This window comes from Diadema antillarum, unplaced genomic scaffold (genome assembly GCF_040938485.1).
Source record: "Diadema antillarum isolate AM-2024a unplaced genomic scaffold, OU_Dant_1.0 seq00000204_RagTag, whole genome shotgun sequence".
Classification (NCBI taxonomy): domain Eukaryota; kingdom Metazoa; phylum Echinodermata; class Echinoidea; order Diadematoida; family Diadematidae; genus Diadema; species Diadema antillarum.
Window position 1 is genome coordinate 663,086 of NW_027271263.1, and position 16,312 is coordinate 679,397.

The following is a 16,312-nucleotide window of genomic DNA, read 5'->3' on the forward strand; positions in this document are numbered from 1 at the left end:
ATATGCAGGGATAAACCTCTGAACTGGAACACATTACAATGTACTTATCTCACCTCCTCTAATTCTGTGCGTAGAGACAGCATCAAAGAGTGTTGCCTGTAACATAAAGGATCGGCAGTCGGTTGAATTTGAACCATGGAGGTGGATATTCACTGTGATCAGCCTTACATGCTATGATGGCAGACCTCTTCACAAAATTCCAGAAGCTTGATACGTGTCATTTTTTTTTTTTTCTGTTGCTCCATTTTTATAGTCTGGGAAGTGAGATTCTGAGCAGAAATATGTATCTCAAGGTTAGGACCCCTACTTGTCTGATAAAGCTGTAACTCATGAAGCTTACACATATGTTGGTGCCAAAAGCAAAACTCATTTTCTAGCTTCAAAAAGTTACAAGCCTAGATGATGAAAAAAAAAATTATGGTAGTTTCAGACACAAGTCTGCACTTCCACAATGCATACAAGGGTGTAAAATAAAGACATTTACATGTAGATGGGGCTCCAAAGACCCTCTTGTTTGGGCTAGCCTGTCACTAGGGTCTCCCTGTCACCAGTGGCTTGTCTTTCCCAAGGGCTGGTCTATTACTGGGGCTTGCCTACCGCTGGAGCTTCAGCTTTCTTCTCAGTAGTAGTTAGACTCCATCCTGCATGACGACCCTATGTAGCAGCAGCAATAACAACAACAATATGATGTATCTTTGAGATTTATTCATAGTCCCACTTTGGGTCAGCATTTCTTGGTTTGTACTTTTTGTTTTTCCTACCAAAGAAGGAGAAGGCTCTCCATGGCTCCTTGCTTACTGTAGGTACGTGCAGCGCTGCTGGAACTGGATGGGAAATATTTCCAGCGTTTGGATTTTGCCAGTACCTGGCTGGGACATTTTTATACAACACTTTCAGTCAATGCTCACCCTGGTGCAAAGTCAGCCGTGGGCTAATGTCATTATACACGTAGGCTATACATGTATTGCAGTACAACAGGGGACTCCTGTTATAACGAAGTCCTTGGAAACGCAGTTTTATTTTGTTATACAAAATTTCGTCATAGCCAAACAGTAAAGAATACCAAGATATAATCTAATGTACATGATAGTTTGGGAATCTGAATTTTTACTTTGTTGTAAATGAGAATTTCGGTATAACAACATAAGCTCTGAGGAAATCTGTATTCATAGATAAATAATAAGATTTTTTTTTTTATTTGACAGTGATTTGGTCCTTACCCCCAGCTGATCTCTGAAATCAACCTTTCTTTATACGATAACACGGTGATGAAATCTGTATTCTTTCCTCCAAGATGAGTCCTACAAGTGAATACAGTGCACTCCCGTTACAACGAACACGGTTATAACGAAATTTCGTTATAACGAAGTAAAACTTCTGGTCTCAAAATTATCGCCATTAAAGTCTATGGTACAAAATTCGCTTATAACGAACACGGTTATAGAGAAATTTTCGTTACAACGAAGTCTTTTTCGAGCACCACTGACAAAGAAAAACAAAAGAAATGTGCTCCGTTATAACGAAATGCGGATCGCTTTAGAAAATACCTTAGCGGAACAAGGTATTTACAGCGTCTCTGCATCGGCGAACGCGTCACATCACTGTGTGTTCGCTTGGTGTGTCATGCAGTTTCCGAGGGGGACTTGCGTTATTGTAATGAAATAATCTGAAATTGATTTACTATTTGTTTTATTTTTCACATAGCTTTCCAGTGTATGACGAGTATTCAACAAACAGAATATCATATGCGTGGCTTCCTTGTTTCGTTATACATGTATATTGTATTTGTTCGTTTATAACGAAATTTCGTTATAACGAAAGAAAACTGACGGTCCCGAGCATTTCGTTATAACGGGAGTGCACTGTAATGCAAAGTATTTATTTCAGTCCTACTTGTAGCAAAGTCAGTACATTTGTACATTACAGTGCTCATGTCACTGTCAATTTTAAGTGAGAAAGTGGCTTCATACATCCTGCCTTTTTCCTTTTTCAGCAGCGAACCTGTCATTATTTGAACTTGGGTACCTTCCTTGAATATGCATACCCTCCAGTACAGTACATGTACAGTTGTACAGTGTTCACATAAAATCTTACGTGAAATAGGCTCCAGTTTAGGAATTTCTTGTGGGAAGGGTTGAAAAAGAATTACTGCTGTAGGAAAGATTACATGGGTACAAAACAGCTACAGTCAACCTTGCTTAAGTCGACCTCACATGAGTTGAATAATCGCCCAATTCGAAAGTCTTTTCCAGTCCTCTTGTTATATTCTTTTGATTTTAATCCCTCATAAGTTAAATTTTCTCAAAGTTGAAGCTATTTCTTCAGTTTAAATAGATTTGACTATGCGATGAAAGGCGAGGTTGACTGTATGTCTACAAGCATTTCTTGGCAAGAATTTTGCTCGTTGTGAAAGTACAGTAGCATATTCATTTAGATACACGTTGTAGATGTTTTAGATCCCATGGTTTTGTTTACTGCTTCATACAGCTGTCCCTGAACATTGTTGATACAGGTATCGGAAAAAATCTGGAGACATTTGTGAAAGCTGACTTTGATTAAATTTGATGATGTACAGTAAACAGTACTGTGTTGATATTTGATTTTTTTTTACAAGTGTAGATTAATTAATCTTGTGGAATACTTTGTATGCTGTATTCTGTGTTATATTCTGTTGTCTGAGATGTCCCTACAATTGTATATATCGGTCGCATCTCAAAAGAGAATCCCCCTCTCCCTAACAGTGACTCCTCTTTTAAACTATTGTAGTCCCGTAATCCCTCCTACCATTCTATTATCCAATCATCACAATTGATTTCTCCCACCTGAATTATTGACAGCCCTCTTTCGACCAATCTGCTTACCTGTCCCCAACATGACCCTTTCCTCTCACCTGTGTAACCTACCTGCGTCTCGAACCCAATCTGACACTCTCCCTTCCTCCTATTATTTATAAAACAAAACATGGCTTTGCTACGAGCCCTTTAACTTTCTCCTCCAGCAGGATTCCCGATTTAACTCACCCTACCACAATATTCTCGTTAAACACCTCAACTCCTTGTCAAACATACACTCTTATCCTCTCTGCTCTATCTATTTCTTTATTCCTTTAAAGATCACCAGCTGTCTATCAAAAATGTCATTCTTCTTTATCCCCTTTGATTCCCTACAATGTCGTCCCATGCCCTTAAGCCCGCTACCTTAACCTTATTCTTCCCTTTTATTCCCTTTATTCATTCACGCCATGCTTTGCCCAGACCCTCTATATTCTTATCATTCCCTTCATAGTGCCCAACCTAGTCGGACCCCCCTTTTTTCCACCTTGCTACATCTTGATGCATGTACAGCTTTAGTTATATATATATATATACATACATGTATATATATATATATATATATATATATATATATATATATATATATGTATATATATATACATATATACATTTGTATATATAATTATATATATATATATATATATATATATACACACATTTGTATATATAATTATATATATGTGGGTCAATCCATGTCAAATCATCCAGTGCTTGTCACCCGACCCCCTCAGATTTTCTTTAAAATCACACCAAATGTTCCCTAAAGTGTCTGACGGAAAATCCCAAAATATTTTGCCCCAAGGTCAATTGGTTGCTAAGATACAGCCTCACATAGCTTGCAAGCACGTATAGATTAATTCCAGTATATAACATTTACACCATAAAAACTTTTGTGTTTGTGAAAGAATCACTAGTATGTTATGCCATAAAACACCTGTCGCGTATTTTGTAGTTAACAAATTTACAGCTATTTTTAGAAGCACTTCAAGGTCAAGGGTATAACATTCATGATCAAAGTGACACTAAATCTGAAACAAGAACACAAATAGTTAGGAACCTTAATATAGTGGGCTGTCAGCTTTCATAATTCTTGAAATATAGCTCTGTGAAAAGTCTTTCAAAACACATATTTATATGCAGTGCAATGAGGAAAATGGAGTTATTTATTGTTTTTATCAAATTTTGGATTAAATTTCAAGGTCATTATTATGTAATAAAAGTGTTTTGTGGTATATATTACTAAAATATGTATAACAGACTATCCCTACTGCAAATATCACAGGGCTAGGGCTTTTCATCTTGAAAGCGTGGACATTTGAAATGTCTTCTAAACCCAATATGTGATATCACATGGGAAATTGGCCGTTTATGACCATTTTCAGTGGGGTAAATTTGCCATTGAACATTTCGGGAGCAACATTTCTTTGGTAACCCAAGATAATATAGGTAAATGTCAATCAATACACAAAAACTGATGCCATTCCGAGGTGGGACGAAGGGTGATCTGTGACCTTGAATTTGGCACATTTTTCATTTTTGTCAACTTTGAGGGCGCTCTTTGTAAAAATGGTGGGCACGAATCCGCTGATTATTTTCAAAATTACTGAGCAAGTCGAAGCCTTCAACAGCATAATATTTTAGAACCCAAGGTGATGAAATGTGGAAGATATTAGCCTCTAAATATGTATTAAGATTTTCGAAATTAACATTAAACACCATTTTCGGTGACCTCGTGCACGTTAACGAAAAGTCAATTTTGCGTTACAGTCAGTTTTTCTGGCAAAGACTGTAAATTTCTCTCAATTTCCAGATAATGAACACTTTTGCATAAATATCCATGCTAAAACAGTCAATCAAAAATGCCTAATTTTCTTTTAACTAATATTTTGGAATGTGCACCGGTTGCTATGTTAGGCTGTATCTTAGCAACCAATTGACCTTGGAGCAAAATATTTTCAGAATTTCCGTCAGACACTCTAGGAAACATTTGGTGCGATTTTTATGAAAATCGGAGGGGGTCGGGTGACAACTTTTCTGAAAATTTGATGATTTGACGTGGATTGACCCATATACACATGTATGTATATATACATTATAGACAGTGAGTCGATTTTATGTACTAGTATCACTTCACAGCACTGATGAAGGTCTTATAAAGACTGAGAGCTTGGAAATAAGCTACATACGTGTATACGTTGAAGTAGCTACGTCCGTGCATGCCTTTATCTTCCCGCACTAGACACACACACACACACACACACACACATACACACACACACACACACACACACACACACACACACACACACACATATATATACATATACATATATATATATATATATATATATATATATATATATTACATAATAATTATGATTACCAAAGGAAACACACTTTTGCGTGACATTCCACATCATGTTCAATTGGCTTTAAAGAGATGATTATAGATAGTATTGGTTGAGATGAGAATTCAGCTTTAAACTTTTTTTGCGAGATACAGTACTTAGACACTTTATGAAAAGTTAAAAAACACAATTCTAAGATGAACACAAATTCAAATTGAAGAAAATTGGCAATAGCTAAGATATCCAAAAACAAAGTAAAACAAGCTGATCCTAATGTAAAAGGTGAGTCCCTCCTTTTACATTGTATCACTACTTTTTGGATATCTCGGCCATGTCAATACCTCGCCAAACCTCAGCCATTTCAAAACCATTTGTCATCAAATATACTTTGAATTCCTTTGAATTATATATGCTCTTTTACATTTCATAAGAGAATTTCTCATCTCAAAAATTATCATTAAAGAAAAAAAAACATTGGAAACCTGAAGCCCCATCGAAACCCAAATTATACCAACCCTTTAATGATTAAGGTAAAATCGGACGATCAGAATGGTAGAGGATTCATCTAAATTGGACAATTTCACCTTACAAAAAGCATGGATTGAGTGAGAAGCAGCAATTATAGAAGAACACATCAGTGAAAGTTTGAGGAATACTGAACAATCCATTCAACAGTTTTGAATTTTTGAAGTTTCAGTGCTGTCGTTGCTAGATGAGAAGACTATTACAGTTTGTAATGTCACTTGCATAGAATGATTCTAAACAAGATTAAAAAAAAAAGAAAATTCAACATAATTTTCTCTCTTCTTACAATATAAAAGATCACTTACCTTGCCTCTCTTATAATTGTAGAAGGCAGGCGGAATATGAATAACCAGGAATATGAATAACCATATGTCAGTAACAAGTCGAAGGAATGTGTGCTTCTCAAAATAAATAAATAAATAAATAAATAAATAGATAAATAAATAAATAAATAAATAAATAGATAAATAAATAAATAAATGAATAAATAAATAAACAAATAAATAACATCTTTACATATTCCTTACTGTTCCACGCATGTGACATCACAAACTACAGCACATGTATATTAATCATTAGTGGAACTACTGTAGTTGCAACCATGTACTCAAGTTGGCAAAAGTGATGATGTTTTTATCTCACGGGTGTCCCAAAGAATTGCACACTTGACACTTGCCTAAGCGTAATACTACGGACACCAACACTGTATACCTTTACACTATATATAGGCACTACACCAACAATAAAAAACAGGCAGACTTTGAATAACCACACATAATAAATGTATATATAATCTTATGATAACAGCAACGATGACGTGTTTTTTTTTTTTTTTTTGGGGGGGGGGGCTGCAGTTACAAAGTAGCAGACGGGGGCTATGATTTGAGGTGATGACGTCACCTGTCTCACTTTGAATTAAAGGGGAAGTCTAGGCGATTTTCATAATTTCACATCATGTACAACGTAGTACATAAATCGACAACTCCATGAACAGATTTTTGGAATTTTATTGTGGTCCTTGAGCAGAGAAACCCATATTCTTACTTTAAAAACCCAAAACAAATTACACTGAACAAGGATGATGACATAAGAGGCTCACATATGTATTTCAGAAACGTAGCAATGCAATTCATTACGATTATACCTCTTGCTTAACAAGTTCACCTGTAGAATTTGTGCATGCTTTCTTTTGTTCTGCTTCCTTCAGCCCCCACTTATGCATTCTTATGGTAAGGGTGTCATGTCATCATCCTTCTTTTTGTGATTTGTTATACATTTTTGAAACATTCTTATTCCTCATCCCAGTCACTATCAATTCTGAAACTCTTTACCCAATCTATAGTTGTTCAAAATAAAAATGTAAGTCTAAAAACCATGCGGATGTCTCCTTTAATTCCATGACAATCTGTGAAACGTGAGATTTCCATAACTTTCGTTGTTTTTGTCTGATGTCATAAACATTCTTTTCGTTTGATATAATTCTATCAAATTCAATTTGAATAGACACGCTGTACAATCACGCACCTGAACAAGGGCGCACGCAGATGACCGCGCGCGCACACACTCACACACACACACACACACACACACACACCCTCACGCACTCGGATAACTACATACAATGTACCTCGTGCTTCCGTACGACTTCTGCTTTAATACCAACGAGACAAACGCGTGACGCAAAGAAATGAAGCGGAGACATCGTTATTTTGATTTGTAACATTGATTCAGTACTTCTTAGTACAAACTGCTGAGTTGTAATGCGACCATAGAATATACTTTAGCACAAGATCATAGTGCGATGCAAATATACAATCACGTGACTTACATTACAGAGTTAGGAAACCTCGACCGTGAAAAACTCGCATTTTACAAGTGTATCAATGTGTTTTTGAACAAGGCATGCGCATATCTGCGATACATATTTCGTTGTACATTTTTGTGTGTCTGTTTTTACAAATAAAAATATGATATCTCTATATTCAATCTCAAATATTTCATGCAAAGACCATGTCATGGACTTTTCACTGAGCAAATGTATACCAAATACATATCATACGTCGAAGATTTAAATACCTGTACAAATGACTCAAGTACTAAATGCATTTTTATTTTTAAACTCTGTAATTGCAATATAATAAAATCCATGAGAATTTCATAAATAAAGTACAGATAAAAAGTACCTCTCTATACTATATATTTATCTACAAATACGCAATTATAACATTTTCGACAAACCACAGACGTAGTACGAAAAATACCCAAAATACATATAATAGTCAAAATGCGAGTACAAAAACTTAACTAACATTCAAATTTGCGTCTAAATCTCGAAAGAGCTACACACATATTAAATGCTACCACGTTGCTCTTTGAAAGTTGTGCGAACAAGGATTGTCTGAAAATCTACAAATACCTGCTGGAGCTAAGTTTCATCCTTCCGTCAGCACGATCGAGAATTTTTCAAAATGCTGACTTCCCAGTACAATGTACTATGATTAGAAGGAGCCATATTAAGTAATGTAAAAATACACAGCGCAAATTTCAATAATTTCCTACTTGTGAGCATTATTAATGGTAGGCAGCATACCAAACTAGAATCCACTTTGTAAAAAGTCGAGTAAACTGAAGTCGAGATGCCATGTCTTCGAAGTACGATGTATTTGCATTTGGACTTATATACCTGTTTGCTGTGAGTCCGTTTAAATCTAAACGAATAATTGCACCTTGGACTTTTCTCTTTTCTTTCTCTTTTTTTTTTTTTTTTTTACATAAGCCACAGCTACACCTTTGTTACGCAGTCATGTCTGGCAAACATCATTCGCAGCGGTAGACGATACTTCATCCAACATGCATTATTGTTACTATATTTCCTTTATTTTTTCGACGGAAATAAAGACAAATAATTAAAAATTGCGTACGTTTAGAACAAAATTTGTCAAAATAATTAATAATTAGTCAGCTGGTTACAGTTTTATCATGTCATGCCCATCACAAATCACGAGACCCACAAAGAAACATACAATTACCATTCTGAAATGAATTCATGTTTTAACACAAACTTCTCACACCGCGACGTGTAGCATGGAATAAATAAATTGAGGTAGCTCATAAACACTGCTTTCTTGGCATACACTGTGTCTGTGATTCGTACATCGAAGCTGTGCAAGGTCTGCAAGACAATGCTCCGATCAAAGTGTCGATATTTAAAATCAATGAAAACACCCCTTTTATTCTGTTCAATCGTTTAAAATGATATTACGCAACAAACTGAACATAGAAATTTCGTTCAGTATGCATATTGCAAGAATCCAACTAATAGTAGGCTAAAAATAGTTGTTTGTCTGTGCGATCTTCTTTCGTACAGAATGATGTGTTCAGTACTAATAGGAAATAGCACCATCTGCTATCACTCTAAGATGACTTGTCAAAGTTATATTACACTATATCTTAACCTATGACCCCGATCAGTGTAGATACGGGTGTCTTTTAAGAACGAAAATTAAAATTAACAACGGAAATGAGAAACTCAAAATACATGCTCTGCCCTGACAGGGCTTGGGCACCACTGAACAGATAAATCACTCGGCTCCTAATACTTTCTTCACCTTTTTATTTGTTTCGTTGTTTGTTTGTTTGTTTATCTGCCATCGGACAGTGATAAATTTGCAACTTATTGTCGACTGTAAACCCGGCCCATATATCAATACAGGGACTATATAACTCGGGTGGGAAGTGTAACAAACTTATCTTCCGGTTGCTTTAAAAGTCTGTGAAACTTTTATCCGAAGAAAACTAAAAACAACTTCAAAACCATCCTCATCGCCTTCTAAGACTGAGGATTGCGTTGAGCTTCAGTTCCTGAAATATAACATCAAAGGCCTAAGATAATGGAATCTTGGTCATGTTAGTGGAAATTTCTGGCTTGCAATGATATGACGAAATTAATGAAAAAAATTCGGCAGATTATGATACAAAACAGACAAAAAATTAACCAATCCCGTCAGTGCAATACCATTCAGATATAATTGTCATTGAAAGTCACCATAAGAGCAAAAGAACAGTAACTCCTAACACTGCACGGAGTTAATCTCCAGCTCCTCTTTCTTTTTTCCTGTTGTATTTAGTCTTCTTCAGTATAGTATCGATATGCAACGTCAATGTTTAATCTCCGGAATGACAGTTGTGCGCATGCTCACGATACGATTTCAGGATAATGTTAGTCTATTGCACAGTTATTTGGATCGTCTACATGACCCCATGTGGTGTATGGTAGGAGGATGTTGTTGCACTGCAATAATGACATTAACAAAACTTTACGGTCATATCTCTCAAATAACGTGTATCTGCTCTTATGAAGACTTCAAGGCAAGTAAACGCACTTATAAAGTAAAAAGAATTCCCACAACAAAGTATGTTGTAAAAGATATTCAATAGAAGAATCTCCCCGAAAGCCAGCCGTGGCTGAAACTCATGGGTAGGCCTACTCGAACTTAACATATTTTGAATAAAAGAATGTACATCGCTAACGCGATTGATTTTGTAATTAGCCAATTATATTGATGCCCATTAGTGCGTGTTGATTGTCCCTTATCACTTATTCAAAACGCGCAGTTATACTTAATACAATTACAAGTAATAAGAAACAAATATATAAATTTAGCTAGTGTAAATATTTCTCTTCATACCTGTGTTATATCGTTCAATGACGTATGATATTTCGCTCTATCAGGACCCTTTTAATCCAGACATGATACCATACTCATATCAGCAAGTATACGTCAGCCAAACAATACTGTTCAAACCGATGCATGTTGCGTTCCTTCCAATCCACAGCCAACCTGCGTTTAGCATGTACAATAAAATCTTCTTAAGGCACAACGGATGTTAAAGCTGCACCACATACAATACCTACCTTCTCTTTACACTAATTAATATAATATATCATTTTGCTTTCTCTTTTTTTTTTGTTCTTCTACTCTATCATTGTCTTGATCCCTTTTCAACCAGCTCATGCAAATTGGCAACGGCTTGGACTAAAATGCGTATTCCCTTCATGGAGAAAAGATTGACACACTTTAGACGCCATGCCATGCCCCATGTTGTTTTTGTGAACACATTTACCATGACGACCTCTTGAACAACAAAAAACGCACCACACAAAATACCAGTCACCTGTAAGAACTTCATACAAATAGACATCTCCAGATCGTATACTAGCGAGAAAAAAAAAATCCGCCCTAGATGAGAAAACATAGAGCGAATCATTATTTTGGCTTCACGGACTTTTCATGTCAATGGAAGGCTCAACAATTGAGACTTTCACCATGAGCAGATAATCCACTGAAGAACAATCTCATTATAACTCACAGTCCTTTGGAAAAATCAAGAAGGTAATGCCTTATCTTGAGAGAGGAAATGTCAAAAATTCATCAAATACACGGAGGAGAAATGAGAAGACATATTCGGACAAATAAAGCAATAGGGAGAGAAAGGTCATATCAAAAGGAAAAAAAATGATGGGTAGATAGATAATTGGATAGATACATGTACATTGGTAGATTATGAACACAGTGGGAAAGAGAAAACAACATAAATCAAATATGAAATCATTATTTCAAGTATTTCGTTCTGGCTAATAGCTACATTCTACTAGACGTTATATCACCTGACATACGTTTCTGTCACGTGGTAAGCCTATTTCTGAAGAAATGATTATAATCGACAAATCCCGCAACCCGTATACAGCTGTAATTCATATCACCTGTGCGACCAAGTCGTAAGACTTTCGCGGTGTGACTTTAGGCTATGACAAGAATAAAGAAACTAGTCTTCAATGCTTCACTTTACATGTTCTGCCTTTATTTTTCTCTGGCAGTTTAAATAAATTCAAAAGCAGTGTAGGCCTACTGTTAATCGCGCACAGTTACTTTTTTCACATCACATACAAAAAATGTCATAATGTCATGCCACGAGCTTTCAAAGGCATACACATGAAAAACTTGTGATTGTGAAATCTTATCAATTTATGCACCAACCTTTCTTCACATGCAAAACTGCAAAAGGTTGCATCACATTGATAATAGTCCGTTTAAGCTGCCGGATTGTATTCTTAAAAGTGACTTTGTTTCCATCATCGATTGCACCGTCTAAACAAGATATTAACTTGGCAAAGAATGGAATTAAGCAGTTTTCTTATACAATACATGTTATGTCAAAATGCTCTTACATGAAGATATTAATAGGTATTCGTTGTTGACAATGAGTATCGAAAATTATCAGCATTTAGAAAAATGTTCCACGTCCAAGATAAAATTACTCAAACACAAATAGCACAATCATTGTCATATAGTGTCAATGCTAGACAATCAAATGTACACTGCACATACTTGAGGAGAAGTAGACTCCAGTAATTCGGCAGGTCACTGACCTGGGCTTTTCAAGACTAACAGGAACACAACTAAGATTTTAAGATCAACGTAGAAAAAAAGAAAAGTATCAATACAAATAATTGATTCGTTTTCCAGTACAGCTACTTTAAATCGATGTCGTCATCATCCACGGACGTTGACAAGGCAAATGGGCTCGGGCTCGGTGGGTGACCGTTCGTGGTCTTATCAACGCTAGGCTGGTCCAGAAAGACTGAGCCCCCATCCTCTGACTGTAGGGAAGAGGTGTTGGAGGGTCTCTCGAGCCGTGGAGAATGAATCAACCTCCCCAGTAGTTCGGCTCGCATCTCAGCTTCCGACTGTTGCGATATCGAGCTGCTAGTGCTGCTCAGACGATCCGCTAGCGGGCTTCGTGGGGGAGGGATGAAATCCATCCCGACGTCGCTGTCGCCGACCTTGTTGTTATTGTTGTTGGTCTCGATGCGCGGTGGCAGTGGGTAGAACACAGAGTCCGACTGTGTGCTTGACGTACTCGATGTGAAACGCGTACGCGTGCCCACTCTTTTGCCGGGCGTGCCCAACAACTCTGCTCGCGCATCTGGGTCTGCCTGCGTGGAGTTTTGCTGCCGTCTGCCCAACCGCGGGGAACGCAGACAACCAAATTTATGTCTTCGCGTTTCCGCCGTCTCCAATCCTTTACAAGGCGACGACGGATACCTTCCTGGGAGAGAGTCTGTAGACTCAAACGAGAAGTCCGACTCGGAGTAGCCAGAGTCCGAATACTCTTGTGAAGGTCTGGGACCAGCCTTGACCTTTGACACTGTCTGTGAAGGTAATGGCGCCACGGGAATGGATACTATATGCACGGGTTCGGACGACGCGTCCGTTTGTTCCTCCGTGGTTGTCGGCGATCCGGAAGAGAGACGGAAGCGGCGAGCAGGGGTCGGTGGTGATTCGGCGATGTTGACGAGGGGCGAGATGAAGGAGCGAGGTCGACAGTTGTTGTTAGGGTTCGGTACGGGTCTCTCGCTCATCTGACCCACCAGACTTATGAGTGGAATCTTGAAGATTCTGACCGCCGCGCTCGAGAATGGACCGTATGCTGCGGGCAACGACAAGCAAGGGGAAACGAACAGACAAATTTTCAGATCTAGTGAGAATAAATACACAAGTGCGACGAGTTTAATGTCCAATTTTCGGATTGTGGTGCTTGTGTTTTTCCCAGTTATCGGCAATGAAAATAAAATATGCAGAAGGGATCTACTTGTTACTAATCAAATGCATAAACGTTTTCCAATATCTTCAGGATCTGACAAGTTATTAGAAAGAGTTGGTGGATGAAGGTCAAGACATCGTAATCGTGTTGAAGATGTGTACATTCGGTACGTAATTTTTTTTACCATGTTGTAGACCACATGAAACCACCTTTACTTGCAAAGAGCGACAAAATGTTCATCAGCCAAGTGAAATATTTACTTTGGGGAGCCATTGGCCTTCGAAAATTACTGTATGACGCCAAGGCCCCATAGACCAACAAAAACTTGAGGTGGTTTCTCATTTTCTTTAAGTACTATTCAGCAACCGCTCTATAATGATGGCAGTGGATTGCGGTAGAGACAAGTTTATGGCAGTGGAAAGGAAATTATGGATTATAGGCGTGCCCAAATTGGTCATTATGATCTCTCCGACAATGTTAAATATCTTTAAATATCTTAACGATACGGATCTCAAATGTACTAATTATTGATAATGATGATGACTGAAAATGACCGGAGGCACTGCTGAGGGTCATGGGAAGACATCATCTCTTCGTCTAATTTGCATATCACATGACTGACCAATAGGCCTATCAAACTTTCATTAATTCAATTCCTTCATTAAAACATGTGAATGAGTTATTTTATTCTGATACTCGGCCCAATATGTGGAGAAAATGTTACCCGTTGTTTTACTCTATCTATAAACGACCACATTGATTTTGGAGTTGTAGGTCACTCGCTAAGTCGCCGGTTTGATTCCATGACACCGGTAAGCTGTTAACTTACTCTGCGGAGGTGAAGTCGGACTTGGGAGCGGGCTGAAGGTCCGTACTGGCTCCTTTGGACTGGGCTGCAGAATGTCCATTCCCGTGGAGGTGAAGTACATGTCACACTACATCATACCAAGAGAACAAGAAATATCATAGAGTGCATGATTACATGGAGAAAAATGATGGCCATCTTAGCAAGTCCTTCAAATCTGAAACTCTGTCCACGGCTGGCATCATGAATAATGAGAGTGTTAAATATCGGTTTGAATAACCATGCTAGGAGGTGGAAATCGGATCTGGTCAATGAATTTCTACCATATCATAATTACTTAAAACAATAATGCAGAAACAGTGTCTTGCAAAGTAGTATTATACTACTAGAACGAATGAACGAATCTACAAGGTGTTAAGTACTTTGTTTTTGAAGGCGTTATTTTCAGTTTCCTATATCGACATGAAATATGAAACAACTGAATCTTCATATAGCAAATAATTTCGATATCGGGGCCTTGCATATCGTGCAATGTACGGTATACATGCCTATAAAGTTCAAAACATTATGTACATGTTCATATCTGACCTTGACGTAAGTAAGCTTTGGGCATTATGAAATACTATAGAACAAAGGAAAAATATGTAATTTTATTTTGTGTGAGAGGAGTTAAAGGGATGTATTGGGACTGCCCCGACTTATTATACGAGTTTTCCTTCTATCAAGTTATACAGTGTATGCTCTCCTAGAACAAATATTTCTCTAATGCACAAAAAGATGTAGGGTGTAAGGTGCTCCAAGGGTTTTCTTCTTCAAGTCATTATCATTGTTATAAGGTTTCACCAATTACTCGTTTCGTTAAATTCGTTATATAGAGGTTCTAATTGATTAGAAATAGGAGAAACCATATACGAGTTCTTGTTTGTTTGTTTGTTTGTTTGTTTGTTTGTTAGGAAAAGGCGAATACCTTTGACGTGATGAGATTAATTCTAGGCATCGTCATGGTGTGGACAAGGTTTCCATTCACGACGAGTCGAATCTCCACGGAGTCTGGAGTGAAGGCTAGTATGTACGGAAAGGCGCACACTGTTTGGAGTATAAAGAAGGAATAGTTAAATTTGAATAAACATCTTAAGTGGAAGGCTATTATGTACAGAAATGTATCTATAACGTTTGGTTCAATTCAGTTCAATTTGTTTTCATATTTCCATTTTTTCTCCAAGAAATAACAAACTTCGTTACAGCAAATAAGAATACCAAATGTATACAACCATGTCTTTTGACGGCACTAAATAAGAACACAAAAGTTAACGGTCATATATATGGTAAGTGTCTCAAAGAGTAACTTTATGATAGAGTCTACATAAAAGTTAACTTGTTTTGGGGAAGGATTGTAAATGCTTAAATTCTATGGTATTCAACGTTTATCCCATTACACTAAGTAAAACCAGAGACAGGATGATATACGTAGATGATATATTATAAACATCAGATATGAATCTCGAAATATGAGGTTCTAAAGTTTCACACAACGTGAAGTAGAAGAGATGATGACGTCATTCTGTTGACTTGCCTATAGATAGAAAAAATATTAATGAGAATTTTATCTTATTTCCCTTAACTCGTCCCCTCCGATCCCCTGTTTTGTCAATTAAAGACATTAAAAATTTATGATATTCATATACTTTTCAAACGGCAAATACTAATGAGAATGACATTGTTTTTCAGCTGAAATCATTCTAAAACTGGAATGACTTAGAGGAATTTACAGGTGGCAATCATTGACCAAAGTGTACAGGTCAAAGGTCAAAGGTCAAAGAGACTCGATGATGTAGACTTACCGATGGCTCTCGGGGCAGAGTTCCAGTACATGTCAAAATCTGACGAGGCCTCACCGTTCAATCGCCGAAATTGTGACACGTCTGTGATACACAGTAAAATTACAAAACAGTTAATGATTCATGATGATGAAGATCATAATGATTATGATAGTAAATTAATAATAACTAGAAAAATGGTACTAATGATAATAATAGTAGTAGTAGTAATAACAATAATGATAACAACAACAATAAAAGTAGCAGTAGTATGATAATAATAACGATAATAATGATAATAATAATAACAATAATAGCAATAATGGTAATAATAACAATAATAACATGAATAGCAATCTTTATAATTAATGATAAACG

The 16,312-nt window shown here is 36.9% G+C and overlaps 1 protein-coding gene across 3 annotated transcripts in view; it reads right to left on the reverse strand.

Moving 5' to 3' along the window:
* Positions 1 to 11,933: 11,933 nt before the first annotated feature.
* Positions 11,934 to 16,312, reverse strand: part of LOC139728884 (GTPase-activating Rap/Ran-GAP domain-like protein 3) — a 236,383-nt gene continuing 232,004 nt past the window's right edge. For all 3 annotated transcript variants that reach the window (XM_071639821.1, XM_071639820.1, XM_071639819.1), the window contains exons 24-27: positions 15,959 to 16,039; positions 15,085 to 15,203; positions 14,142 to 14,247; positions 11,934 to 13,198 (exon numbers count right to left, since the gene is read on the reverse strand). In XM_071639821.1, the coding sequence (XP_071495922.1) occupies positions 12,240 to 13,198; positions 14,142 to 14,247; positions 15,085 to 15,203; positions 15,959 to 16,039 (1,265 nt within the window). In that variant the 3' untranslated portion in view covers positions 11,934 to 12,239. The remainder of the gene's footprint in view (positions 13,199 to 14,141; positions 14,248 to 15,084; positions 15,204 to 15,958; positions 16,040 to 16,312) is intronic.